Below are 12,390 nucleotides of genomic sequence, written 5' to 3' on the forward strand. Positions count from 1 at the left end.
ACATAGGGATGGACACAGGGACGGACACGGACACAGGGACGGACATGGGGACGGACACACAGATGGACACGGGGATGGACATAGGGATGGACACAGGGACGGACACAGGGACGGACACGGACACGGGGATGGACAAGGGGATGGGCACGGGGACAGACATGGAGACGGACACACGGACACGGGGACGGACACACAGATGGACACAGGGATGGACACAGGGATGGACACGGGGACAGACACGGGCATGGGGACAGACATGGGGACAGACATGGAGACAGACATGGAGACGGACACACGGACAGACATGGAGACGGACACACAGATGGATACGAGGACGGACGCGGGGACGGGCACAGGGACAGACGTGGGGACGGACACACGGACACGGGGACGGACACACAGATGGATACGAGGACGGACGCGGGGACGGGCACAGGGACAGACGTGGGGACGGACGCACGGATGAACACGGACATGGGCAGGGACAGGGCCCCGTGCTCAGGTGGCGCCGCCGCACAGCAAGTGGGAGGCAATTACAGTTCGGGAGCTATTTCCAGACAGGAAAATGCACAAAAAAACCCAAAATAACAAAAAGCGCCTTCGGTTTCAACACAAAACACGGGAAATTCGGGCAAATGGCTCCCCGCGGGCTCCCCTTCCGCCTTAAGCGGGGACAAAAAGCCAAAACCAACATGGAAAGGGCAGATGGCCCTGGAGGGACGGGGCTGGGGGAGAGCGAAGGTTTTGGGGCAGAAAAGCAGCAGATTGGGGCTGCGCACGGCGCCGGGGTGGCCGAAGGTGCCAGGCGGCCGCGGTGCCGCTTGCCCCGATCCTGGCGCCCTGGTGATTACGGCACGGAGCTAAAGCGGGAAGGGGCCGCGGGCGCCGCTGAGGACAGCGGATTAGCGGCCCCGGGCGCCGCGATTCCCGCACGTTCCCGTGTGTTCCAACATCCAGGGGTGCCCCTCGCCTCCCGCCGCGGCTCCGGCCTCGTCCGGGCTCTCCGGGCGCGAATCCGCGTGGAAGCGGCTCACCTGCGCGGCCCTTCCCGAGCGCACGGAGCGCCGTCCCGGTGGGAAAGGTTGGGAATGCCCTGCGTCCTGCTGACAGGGCCGGCTTTCCAGGGCCTCCTGGAAATCCCAGTGTGTCCGCGCGGGAGCTTCCAGCAACCGGAGTGTTGGCTGGGGCCTGCTGGCAGTCACAGGGGCTCCCATCCCAGGTGCAAATCCCAAAATGGGAATGCTGCAGGGAAGAGCATGGAGCGCCCTGTATCCCAGCGAGCTTGGATGCTCTGTAGGGAGCAGCAAGCCGGTGGGATGCCGGAGCGTGCCGGGCACAGCCGGGAAGCTGGGACACAGGCCCATCGGCAAAGCCCTTGGAAGGGCCTTTCCCAGGCCATGGCAAGCTGGATGTGGCTCCGGAGCGCACGGCACTCGCGGGATAACCCCGGACCTCGGCCTCCGGTGTCCCCCACGGAGCCAGGGGCTCATCCGGGGCCTCGTCCCCGCTCGCGGCGCCGCCGCCTCCGCCCCCGCGCGCTCCGCTCCGGAGCGGAGAGCATTAAGGGCTGAGGGCAGGAGATCCTCTTTCCGCCACCATTATCCCACCCGGCCGCAAAACGGTGCCAGGCTGGCGGTGCCAGGGCCGGGATGAGGGGCGCCCACCGGGCCCGGAGCGCGGCTCGGGCTCCGGAGCGCGTCCGGAGGCGCCGTGTGCCGGTCCCGCGCCTTGCCGAGAGCGCGGGGGCGGCCTGCGGACAGAACTGAAGGAGAGGGGACTGAGAAAAGGTTGGGTTATTTTTAAAAATCATACCAAAAAAATAATAAAATACAACACTAGAAAAATGTACAAACAGATTCCAAAGTCGTCTGCAAAGAGGCACAGCGCCTGCCATCCTACACATTTCCAGCAAGCCATTTTAACATTCGCCTTACATGTTAGAGACTTTGCTTCCTTCCAAATCAATATAGATATTTTTTTTTAAGCAAGGTAAAATAAAGATATTTACTACAGATTTTGATTGTCAGCAAACACAATATATTTACTGCATTAGCATTTGCTCACAGTGCAAATGGTACAACAATACATCAGTTCAATATTTCTGATTTTTTCCCTTAAAAATGCTGTATGCATTAACTATCATATTTGCATTACAACATGACAAATGAGCAAATGAAATGTGTGTGAAAATTATCACCTTTTCACAATATCAAGCATATTTTTTTAACCTTAGTATAAGGTACTATAAATCCAAGAAATAAAAACATCCACAAAATATATTACATCTGGTATGATTTTTTTTTTCTCTAAGTACTCAACTTTATACAAAAGTCTTTCAAAAAATATCATTCCTTAGGTTTGTGTGGTTAAACCTGATTGTGTTTTTTGTTCCTTTCAGTTCACATAAATTAGACTGCATTCTTTCTCTTCTCTTTATTTTTGTATGTTTTTAATTTTTTTTTTTCACATGCAGACATCAAACCTGGATAGCACGACCTTTTGGCAACAAAGATTTTTTAAAGTCATTATTATTTTTGCTTAGTTTAGCTTAAATGTCTGAGCACAGTTTTATTAAACAAAAGAAGAAAAAAATCAGAGCAGTCATGCAATGACATGCACATACCAGAAGGAGAAAGAAAAAAAAATAAAATAGAGGACTAATTGATTTTTTCTCCTCCGTAGTTGCCTTTTTTTTTTTTTGCTTTTAAAGTGACCAAATAAAATAAAATAAAAATATCTCACATTATAAAAAGTATTCAGCAAAATACTGTGGGGTTTTTTTTCTGCATTTCTGTAATGAATTTCCCTTCTGCTGGAGAAAAAAAAGAAAAAAAGGGAAAAAAAAAAAAGAAAAAAAGGGAAAGAAGAGCTGACGCGGGAGCACCTTCCCTCCCGCCCCCGACACCTCCGTGTCGGCCCCACCGAGCCGGGCGGTACCTGCGAGCGCGGCCCTCGCGTCGCTCCCCGTGGCCGCCGCCGCCGCGCGGGGCGCGGACCGGGCAGGGCCGGCCCCGGGCGAGACCCGTAAAGTGACTTGGAGCCCGCGGCGGCCCCGGGGGTGCCGGGCTGGGGGGGTCCCGCCGAGCCGCGAAGCGGCGGCAGCCGGGAACGGGGCCGGAGAACCGGGATCGGGTCCCGGCGAGGCGAGCCCGAGGAGCCGGTGCCGAGCGGGGGCGCCGGGACCGGATCGAGGGAGCGGGGTCCGGACCGAAGCAGCCGGGATCGGACCGAGGGAGCCGGGGCAGAGCCGTGCGGGACGGAGGGAAACGGCTTCCCCAAGCCGGGACCGGGCGAGCCGAGCTCCGAGCAGCCAGGGCGGGGAGTGCGTGTAGGGGGGGTCGGCCCGGCCGCCGGGGCCCCGCCGGGAGCGGAGGGGACGGCCCGGAGGCGCCACCGCGTCCGTCCGGTCCCGTTCGGTCGGGACGGCCTCAGGCGCACGTGGTGACAGCGGGGGCGAGGGCCACGGGGGGCGAGGTGGTGGCGGCGGTGGCAGGGGGTGCGGCGGGGGGCGGCCCGGAGCCCTTCTCGGCCTTCTTCTCCTTCTGCTTGAGGTGGATCTTGGCGTGCCGCTTGCGCTCGTCGGAGCGGGCGAACTTGCGGCCGCAGAACTCGCAGGCGAAGGGCTTCTCGCCGGTGTGGGTGCGGATGTGGGTGGTGAGGTGGTCGCTGCGGCTGAAGCTCCGCATGCAGATGCGGCACTGGAAGGGCTTGTGGCCCGTGTGGATGCGGAGGTGGCGGGTGAGCTCGTCGGAGCGGGAGAAGCGGCGGTCGCAGCCCTCGGCGGGGCAGGCGTGGGGCCGCTCGTGCAGCGGCGTCTTGCTGGGCCGGTTGGGGTACTTGCGAGGCCGGATGGGCTTGAGGGTGAGTGGCGGCTGCGGCAGCCCCCCGAAACCCGGGTGGATCTGTTTGTCCTTGAAGGCCTTGATGGTCTCCAGTGGGGTGATGGGGGGCGGGTTGACACGGATGGGGTCCAAGCTCTGGAAGGGTTTGTGCTCCGTGATGGTGCCCATGTCGTTGGGATGGTGGTAGAGGTTATAGTCTGGGATCATGGGGAAGAGGTTGCTGTCCAAGGCGGGCTTGGCTGCCTGGTAATCCTGGGGGGAATAGGTGAGGCCGGGGTTGTTCTGGGGGTCGTGGAAGGAGACGGGCTCCGGGTAGAGGTCGCTGCAGGAGGAGTAGGGTGGCAGCGCGGGGTACATCTGGTCCACGTCGCCCTGTGGTGGCCCCATGCTGCCGGCCGAGCTCTGCGTGGTGGTGAGCGCGCCCGACGACGGGGGCACCCCCAGGATCCCCGCGCTCATCAGGCTGATGATGTTGTCCTGGCACCAGTTGGAGGGCGAGTCGAAGGCGAATTTCCCCAGGTAGGTCACAGTCTTGTTGCCCGGGGCGGGCTGAAAAGTGCCCGAATAGGAGGACAGTTCCTGGCTTGCCTTTTCGTTCGCTAATCCAATGTCCATAACATTATCTGCAGAGCAGGAGAGAAGCAGCACAGGGTGAGCAGCGGGTCGTGCAGCGGGGCCCGCGGGCGGAGGGGCCCTGCGGCGAGACCGAACCGCCTCCCCCCGACACTTTCCTATTCCTCGCTATCCCCCCTCTCCCGGGCAACCAGCGGGGAAGCGAGGCAGGGGAAGCGGCGGCTCTGTTGCTGCTCTCCGGTTATCACAGCGCCGGGTCCCGGCGAGCGGGCGGCCCGGGGCATCGCGCGTGGGGCCCCGCGCCATGGCCGCCCCCGCGCGGCCGCCGACCCGCGGGGAGCGGAGCCCCCGGCGGCGCCGGGCTGCGTGGGGCCGCGCTGCCCGTGTCGCCGCCGCCCACGCGCGCCGGGGCCGCGGCCGCGCAGGTGGGGCCGGGGGAAGGAGGTACCTGCGGCTACAGGTAGGAATCCTCCCCGGGAGCCGCCTCGCGTGCACCCCACCGGCAGCGCTGGGCACTCCACGGACCCGCTCCGGCCGCCGGCGCCGTTACCGACTCGCCGCGTTCCCTGCGCCGACGCCCGGCAAGGAGAAATACAAGGGAGTTTTAGCCCCCGCGGCTCCGCGGCAGGAGCGGCCGGACCCCCCTCCGCGACGAGGGCCGCCCCCGCCCCGGGGCTCACCTGTGCCCCGGCCCCCCCCCGCCTCCAAAACCGGCGCCGCGGGGATGCGCGGGGTCCCCGGGGCGGCCACGGCCACGCGCGTCCGCGGCGCCTCGGCAGCCGCGCGCATCCCGGCGCGGGCGGGCGGCCCTTGCGCGGCGGGGGCCGGCCCTGCACCCCCCCGGGCCCGGCCCCGTACCTGCCGCCGCGGCCCCCCGACAGCGCCCCGCGGAGCCCCGCCGCAGGGGAGGCAGCGATCGCCTGGAAACACGGCGAGCACGGGGGTGGGTGGTTGCGGGGGGGGGGAAGCTTCCCGGCCCCGGCACTTCCCTTCCCTCCGAGGCTCCATGACACCCTGCACACGGCGTCCTCCTCCTCCTCGCCCCGCGGCTCCCCCTCCCCGCTCGCCTTCCCCCTTACCTGCAGCCATCTGGTTGTAGTGAGCCACGGACTCGCTGCTGCCGGAGAAGATATTCAAAGAGTTGGGGATCTCCTCTGGGTACAGATTGTCAGGCAATTGGTTCATCAAAGTGTTCATGGTCCCCGGCAGCTTCTCCAGTAGTTTGCCTGTCATAGCACTGGAGGAAAGGGCTGGTTCACCGTGGCTCCGAGCGCAGCTCCCGATGAAACAACATCCGAGTGGCAAATCCGTGCGAGGGAAATCATGCAAGAGAAAAGTTGGGGCGGGGGAGGGGGGCCGGGGGGGGCGGCGGGGGTGGCTGCGGAGGAGGGGGGGGTGCGGGGGGAGGGGGGTGCAATCCTCCGTGGGTCCCTGGTGGTGTTTCCTCGAGGGGGAGGGGGCGATCTGGCTTGCAGATGTGGTTGTAGAAGCGGGTGGGAGTATTTAACCCCTCCTCTTTTTCTCCTCGCTCCGCTCGCTCGCTCCCTCCCGCGCCGCTCCGCGCGCTCCCCCGCGCCGCTCGCTCGCAGGTTCCCTCCCTGCTGCCCAAATGCTCGGCGAGGGAAATCCGCCAGCCTATTTATGTGAGCGACGGGAAAGCTCCGTGACGTAGCTGCCCATATATGGACAGACAAAGCCGAGCCGAGGCCGAGACGTCACAATGGAAGCTCCGCACAATGGAACATTAGAAAGCAGGAAGCGGGGCCGGCGCGCGACGGAGCGGCCCCGGTGGCAGCCCCGGCCCCGGTCCCGGGGCCAGGCCCGGTCCGGCCCGGCCGCGGGCCCCGCGCATCGGGCCGCGGCGCCCGCCGCTCTGCACCGCGCCGCCCCCTCGCAGACACCTGCGCGCCCGGGACCCCCCCGCTGCTTCCTCCTCCTCCTCCTCCTCCTCCTCCTCGGCCGCGCTGCGGCGAAACTTTCTCCGGGCGCCGCCGGGCAGGAGGCGGCTCCGCAGCCCCGGAGCCGCTTCCCCCGGCGGCAGCGGCTTCTGCCGCCCGGGCCTTGGGATGCGCCTCCCGCCCGAGGCTTGGGGCCCACATATCCCCCGTCAGAGCCGGGGAGAGCGGCAGCGCGGGGGAAGAAACGGCCCTAAATCCACCCCGCGGCCACAGGAGCCGAGGCACGAGCGTGGCGGGGCAGTGTCCGGGGTTTGGTGGGGAAGGGAGGCTGGCGTGGACAGCGCTGGAGCTGTAGGAGCCCGGAACTGCATCCCAGCCCCTGGAAGAGCGGTGCAGAGAGGGATTTGCACCGGGCTCCCCCTCCCCACCCGCCTTGGGTATCGTGTACCACAGTACCCTGAATATTTTAAAACAGGTAACACTTGTTGGTCGCCTGTGATTTTAACCTCACCTCCCCCTTTAAAAGTTTGGCACTTCCAAGGCGTCAGTAATTAGGTGGTTTCGTGCTAAGTGTGCCAACTGATGCTATCTTTAAAACCCTCCGAGTTATATAGCAAATGTATGGAAAAATGCTGTGTTGCAATAGCTCCACTTACCCAATTCCTGCAGGGCCGGCTTTGCAATGGGAGTGAAATCCCTGCTGCCGGAGCGCTGCAGCCGGAGGGCAGCGGGCACACAGCCCCAGCTGCAGTATTGCACGGGATGGGGGGGATGGGATGGGATGGGAAGGAGGGTGCTGGGGCTGCAGGGATCAGGGCGGGGGGGGAGCGGATCGCCACCCTTGGGTGCCAGCAGACTCGTGATTTTGGGGGGTGGCTGCTGCAGCGCGCAGGGGTCACCACGTACCGAGCGCGGCGAGCTCGCCGTGGGCTGTTCTTCGCGGGGGGGTTGTGTGCCCCGGCGCAACGTGCATTGCCAGGAGCCCACCCTTTGCAACCCCCCCCCCCCCCCGCGGCAGCCCCCCCACCCGTTGCGGGACCCCCATCCATTGCAGGACCCCCCCTTCCATCCTTTGCAGGCACCCGCTGCGGGACCCCCTATCCTTGGCCGCCGGCTCCCCACGGCACCCGCACCGATTGCACCCCCGGGATCCAGCCCTGCCTCCCGCCTACCGCAACCCCCCCGCTCCCCCCCCCGGTTGCACCCCCGCCGCGCCCCGCCCGTGGCCCGGCGCGGCCCGGGGCAGCGCGGCGGGGGGAGCGGGCGGCGGCGGCGGGCGGGCGGCCGAGGGGAAGCGCCAAACAAGGCCCGGATCCGGCCCCGCCTCCGCTGCCTTCTTTGGCGGCCGGTTCCGGCGCCCCCGGGGCGGTACCGCGGCGGGGCGGGGCGGGCGCCGAGACCGCGGCTCCCCGCGGCCACCCTACCCGCGGGGACCGGGGCACCGAGGGGGCCGGGGGCACCCAGGGACCCGGGGCCGATGGTACCGAGGGGCCAGGCATAGTGGCATCGAGGATGCCGGCTTTAAGGACACCGAGGCTCCCGGGGCCGGTGGCACCGAGGGGGCTATAACCGGTGCCATAAAGGGTGCCACAGGTGACACCCTCGCGGGGCACCCGCGGGGCTCTGCGGCCCCCCTAGATCCAAGCGTCACCCACAGCCCCCTGCATCCCAACATCGCCCGCAGACTCCAGATGGAGCCGCCGCTCCTGCACGCGGGCAACGCGGCCCCGCGTGAGCTGCTGCACACTCCGTAGCGGCGGGTTTCGCTCAGCTCCCTTGGCAGGCTGCAGCGAGACTCGTCTGGGTAATTAGCGCAGCGGAGCAAGCAGGCACTGGCCCGGCTCTGCTCACCCCGCGTGCTCCAGGAGCCGAGCACTGAGCACTGCCAGGAGGGCCTGGGCTCGGATCGGCTCCACGCGGCACCGGCCAGCACGAGGTTCTGCCTGTGGAGGTGGTGGCTTCGTCGTGGGCGGCAGGCAGCGGATCAGTGGGGGCATGAACACGCTCTGCGTGTTTAACTAACTACGCCTCGTACCTTGAGATCCCCCGGCCACCTGCTCCATGCGCTGTCCCTGCTCCTGATTCCGCCATCTGGGAACATGGGATGTATCCATAAGCCCCCCACCCCTTGCTGCCAGGCTGAGGCCTTGCTTGCACGAGGCGCTGGGCTGGGAGCGAGCACCGAAATCCCTGGCTGGACGCTGCTGAGGTTACTAATAGGGGCTAGTGCCCGTGGAGAGCAGGTGGCCTCCAGCCCAATAGAGTGAGGTGCTCCCGGCTGGCATGGGGATGGCACATTGGGGGCGAGGTACAGTTTGGCACAACGGGCCCAGGTGTCTGGTTTGCCCAAAGGGAGCAGAAAATCCTCACCTCGAGCAGGCGACACAGAGCGGGACGAGCTTCCAGCTCCGCTCTGGGGCTGGATGCTCCTCCACCCAGGGATGCAGGGAGAAGGGATGCCCAGAGCTCCTTCCTTGGGCACATGGATGGACATTGGGAACCGTGTGGCCTCCCCAGCCCTCCCTGGGCTGGCAGTGCCAAGGGGAGCCAGGATGGAGATCAGGGCCGGGCAGCAGTGCCCAGGTCCCGCTGTCAGTTGACACGTGGCTTCTCCCCATTCCCCTCGGTCTTGTGACCGGGACACGACGCGTTAGCAGAAGTGGCTGCGCCGGGGCCACGGTGACTCATGAGCGGCTGCGGGGGCCGCAGGTGTGCGGGGCTGCTCTCCAGGGAGAGAAAGGGGAACTCCTTAGGTTATTTCACTCATTCAGTGGCAGCGCCAAGGACCGTCTTTCCATGCCTCGTGGAGTGACAAGTGGGACATCTCACCCATTGCAAACGGCCCCCGAAGCCCTTGATAAGTGACAGCGCGGGCTCCCCGGCGCAGGCAGGCAGGGCTCCCCATCTCTGGCCCTGCTTGCTGGGCCCTTGGGGCTGCTCTAGATGCGGATCTAGAGCCATAAACATTGTGGCTCCTGTCCCCGCGAGGTGACCTGCTCCACGCCTGCCCGGGTGCGACTACTAGGGCCGCGCGCGTGGGAGGCTGCTCGGCTGGCCGGTGATGTGGGCTCCTCTCCAGCAGCCTACGGAAGGAGGACACGTTGGTGCGGAGCCTCGGAGCTGCCCAGACCACGAGGCGGGTGGAGCGGAGCCGTCCGACGAGGCGGCCCCAGTTTCCCAGGGCTGCAAGGGTTTTGTCTGCAGGGCTGAGGTTGCCCCGTGGGATTAGAGGAGTTTAGGGACAACAATCACAGCGATACCGGCACCCCTGGGCAAAGCAGGGACATGGCTCTGCCCGTGCATGCTCCAAGCAAGTCCCTGCTTGGGGATTTGGGTCCCTCTCCGCGGTCCTGCTTGCTCGGCTCCCATCCGGGTGACAGGCCCTGCGCAAGGACATGGGCACCCGGTGGCCGGGGCCAGTCCCTGAAGGTGGCAGCACTGGGAGACGGCCGGAGGCGACGGGAGCAGGGGCGGTGGGAATGTGGCCAGCAGAGCTCGCAGCTCCTTCCTGCTCTCACGCCGCGGGAAAGCTGCGGCCAGCGGAGAGAAACTGGGCAGAGGCCAAAGCAACTCCCTTCACAGGCACTGAAACCGGCCCGGGGGCAAGTAGCCACTTCCTTGCAATGAGGAAACACTGGCCGAGCACCGGCTGCAGTGCAGGGAATGGAGAGCGGCTGCCTGCAACAAGTGAGGGCAGGTCGGGCACAGGCACCACCAAGGGGACACCAGGTCCCCAGCCCCGGGGCTGGTGGCCACAAAGCTCCCCCAATGTGCATGAAGACTTGACCATCGCTGCCATTAAGCACCGGGTTGCCCTTTTGGCTCTGCAGCTGCTGCCGCCGGCAGCTCCCGCAGGTTTTGGCACTGGCTGCACAGGCACAGCCCCACGTTCCCGGCCCTCTCCCTATTACTTCAGGAGCCCTAAATTCCTGCCATGGCTGCGCTGCCATTCCCAGGGCCCGCCCCAGCTCGCCGGCCCCGGGAATGCCGCGGTGGGGAGGGAGCAGCCAAAGCCGGCAACTCCTGGCAGGGGTGAAGGCAGCAGCCAGTGCCCAGCAGCATTGATCCCAGCCTTTAATTTTACATCTTTTTCAAAAAAAAAAAGAAAAGGAAAATCCAGAGGGTCCCAGGGGATGATGAGCCCCTTTGTGTCACCCCCGTGTGACACAAGTCCTCACATCACTGGCACGGGGACGGCTGTGCCACCGTCGCGCACCGTGAGCTCACGCACGGGCTCCGCGCAAAGGGACGCGCAGGGGAGGGTGGCCCATGGGGCGCCGCTCATGGAGGGCTTTCTGCATTACTGTAATTATTCCAATAATCATCAAAATAGGTAATTATCACCCTGCTGACTCCAGCATTGCGCTCGGCATGGGCTTCCTCTGGACGCTAGCCCAGTTTGGGAAGGAAACATCCCCCCGGCAAGTGCCGCTGGGAGCTGCCGTTGGCTGCATAAGGAGCAAGAGTTTTTTCCAAGCTTACTGCTGCTATCTGTACATATATACATATATATGCATGTACATATATATACATATATATATTATCTATCTCCAAATCCCAAACAGACCCTTTTGTTGGTGTGTGCCCAGCACGGGGCCTTGCCATGAGGGAGCATCCCGCAGGATGGAGGGGCAGCAGGAGAGTCAGGACGACGCCGGAGGGCCACATTTCTGGGAAGGCCCTGGTTGTTTGGCTCTTTGTTTTCTTTCTTTTTTGGGATTTTTCCACTGAGCAGCTCAGGTGTCATCAGCAGCTGGCAGGCGCCACGGGCAGGGGCCACTGCGTGTAAACCTGTCGGCAAAACCACTTCCTTGGCCCGGGTGCAGGCGAGAGGAGCCGCTGCGGGATGCGGGTCCCTGTGTCCCATCCGGAGCCTTGACCGTGCACCTCCAACTGTCCCCACGATCCTGGAAAACTTGTGCTCCTGCCGGGAGCGGGGACTCGTTGCTCCTGTGCACACCTTGGCTCCCCCATCTATTCTCTCATGCTCCCCTCCCTGGACCATCAGAAAGAAAAGAAAAACACGGCAATGGAAAATCGGGCTAAGAAATACAAATAAAACTTCCTCTGGATGCTAAAAATGACACGCGCAGACAGAGCAAAACCGCCCTCCTCGGGGTGACAATAACACGGTGCGGAGCTATTTCAGGGCCGGGCTGTTCCATTGCAACGCCGGGCGCTGAGGTTGCGGCCGCCGAAACCCAGCCACTTCCCCAGGGACGTGACGTGTTTCCTTTCCATCACAAACTGATTTAGAAGCAAAACTTTCTACATTTAGGCGGCGGGTGGCTTCTCTTTTCTCGTGCGCTGTCCGTGAGTGAATGGAAGGGCAGATAAGCGGGGTGGGAGCTGCGCCCCGTCACTCGGCACCGCTTCCTTTATTTTTCTTTCTTTCTAAATTATTGAAAAGCAACAAAAAAAATATCGATTAATATTTTCCACGCTGCTGCAGTTATGGGGGAGGGTGACGTATTCAGAGTGGTGCATTTTGGCCTCCCAGCAGCTGAGGCCACGGCATTCCCATTTCCATTCCCAATTCTCAAGCACCACCCCAATTCCCAGCTCTGTTCCTGCTCCCATCAGAGACAAAAACCGCACAGGGGCCAGTGCAGGTTTCTTGGAAGGAGCAGTTGCCTCTCAACCTATGCACCCAAAGCAACTGTGGGAGCGGGATGCAGGATATGGGATGGCCAGGCCAAGTGCGGGATATGGGATGCGGGATTCAGGATGCCCTTCCCCTTGCCCGCTGCAGTGCACCCAGTTACACCCCCCAGCTCCGCTTGCCGTAAATATAAAAAAGAGAAGGAGCCGTCCAAGTTTAGCACCTTCCATGACATGTCCCGCTGTCACTTCCCCTGCTGCCAATTTTAGCCCCGGGTGCCAGCAGGGCACGTGGTGGCCGTATGCGGGGGCGACCTGTTGTGTCCAGGTGGCAACGAGCCCCAACAAGTGGCTCTGAGCCCCAACGGGTGGCTCTGTGCTCGAGACCCCCTGGCCTCTGCCAAGATGGGATCCCGCTGTGCTCCATCCACGCTTTATTGGGCTGGAGATGCCCGTGGAGCGAGTGGCCACCCTGG

At 63.3% G+C, this 12,390-nt stretch overlaps 1 protein-coding gene across 3 annotated transcripts; it reads right to left on the bottom strand.

Annotated features, from left to right (window-relative positions):
* Positions 1-3,412: 3,412 nt before the first annotated feature.
* Positions 3,413-5,763, bottom strand: EGR3 (early growth response 3). Of its 3 annotated transcripts, none has more exons than XM_010213047.2 (2): positions 5,495-5,763; positions 3,413-4,465 (listed from the first exon to the last, which is right to left on the bottom strand). In XM_010213047.2, the coding sequence occupies exons 1-2, from the start codon at positions 5,646-5,648 to the stop codon at positions 3,429-3,431; spliced, it is 1,191 nt and encodes a 396-aa protein (XP_010211349.2). In that variant the 5' UTR covers positions 5,649-5,763; the 3' UTR covers positions 3,413-3,428. The 3 variants fall into 3 exon arrangements, with proteins under 3 accessions (XP_010211349.2, XP_088395021.1, XP_088395022.1); XM_088538895.1 differs by lacking the exon at positions 5,495-5,763 and adding an exon at positions 5,274-5,417 and having other exon boundaries at positions 3,414-4,465; XM_088538896.1 differs by lacking the exon at positions 5,495-5,763 and adding an exon at positions 4,864-4,999 and having other exon boundaries at positions 3,414-4,465.
* Between the last annotated feature and the right edge of the window lie 6,627 nt (positions 5,764-12,390).

The sequence above is a fragment of the Tinamus guttatus genome, unplaced genomic scaffold, assembly GCF_059628265.1.
Source record: "Tinamus guttatus ecotype Peru unplaced genomic scaffold, ASM5962826v1 Tinamus_guttatus_pri_ptg001270l, whole genome shotgun sequence".
Taxonomy (NCBI): domain Eukaryota; kingdom Metazoa; phylum Chordata; class Aves; order Tinamiformes; family Tinamidae; genus Tinamus; species Tinamus guttatus.

Bases quoted from the DNA above. Each gene is read 5' to 3' on its own strand.
- EGR3 (XM_010213047.2), bottom strand. From the start codon at position 5,648: ATGACAGGCAAACTACTGGAGAAGCTGCCGGGGACCATGAACACTTTG. The intron at 4,466-5,494 runs GTAAGGGGGAAG...CCTGCTCTGCAG, and splicing joins CTACAACCAGATGGCTGCAG to ATAATGTTATGGACATTGGA.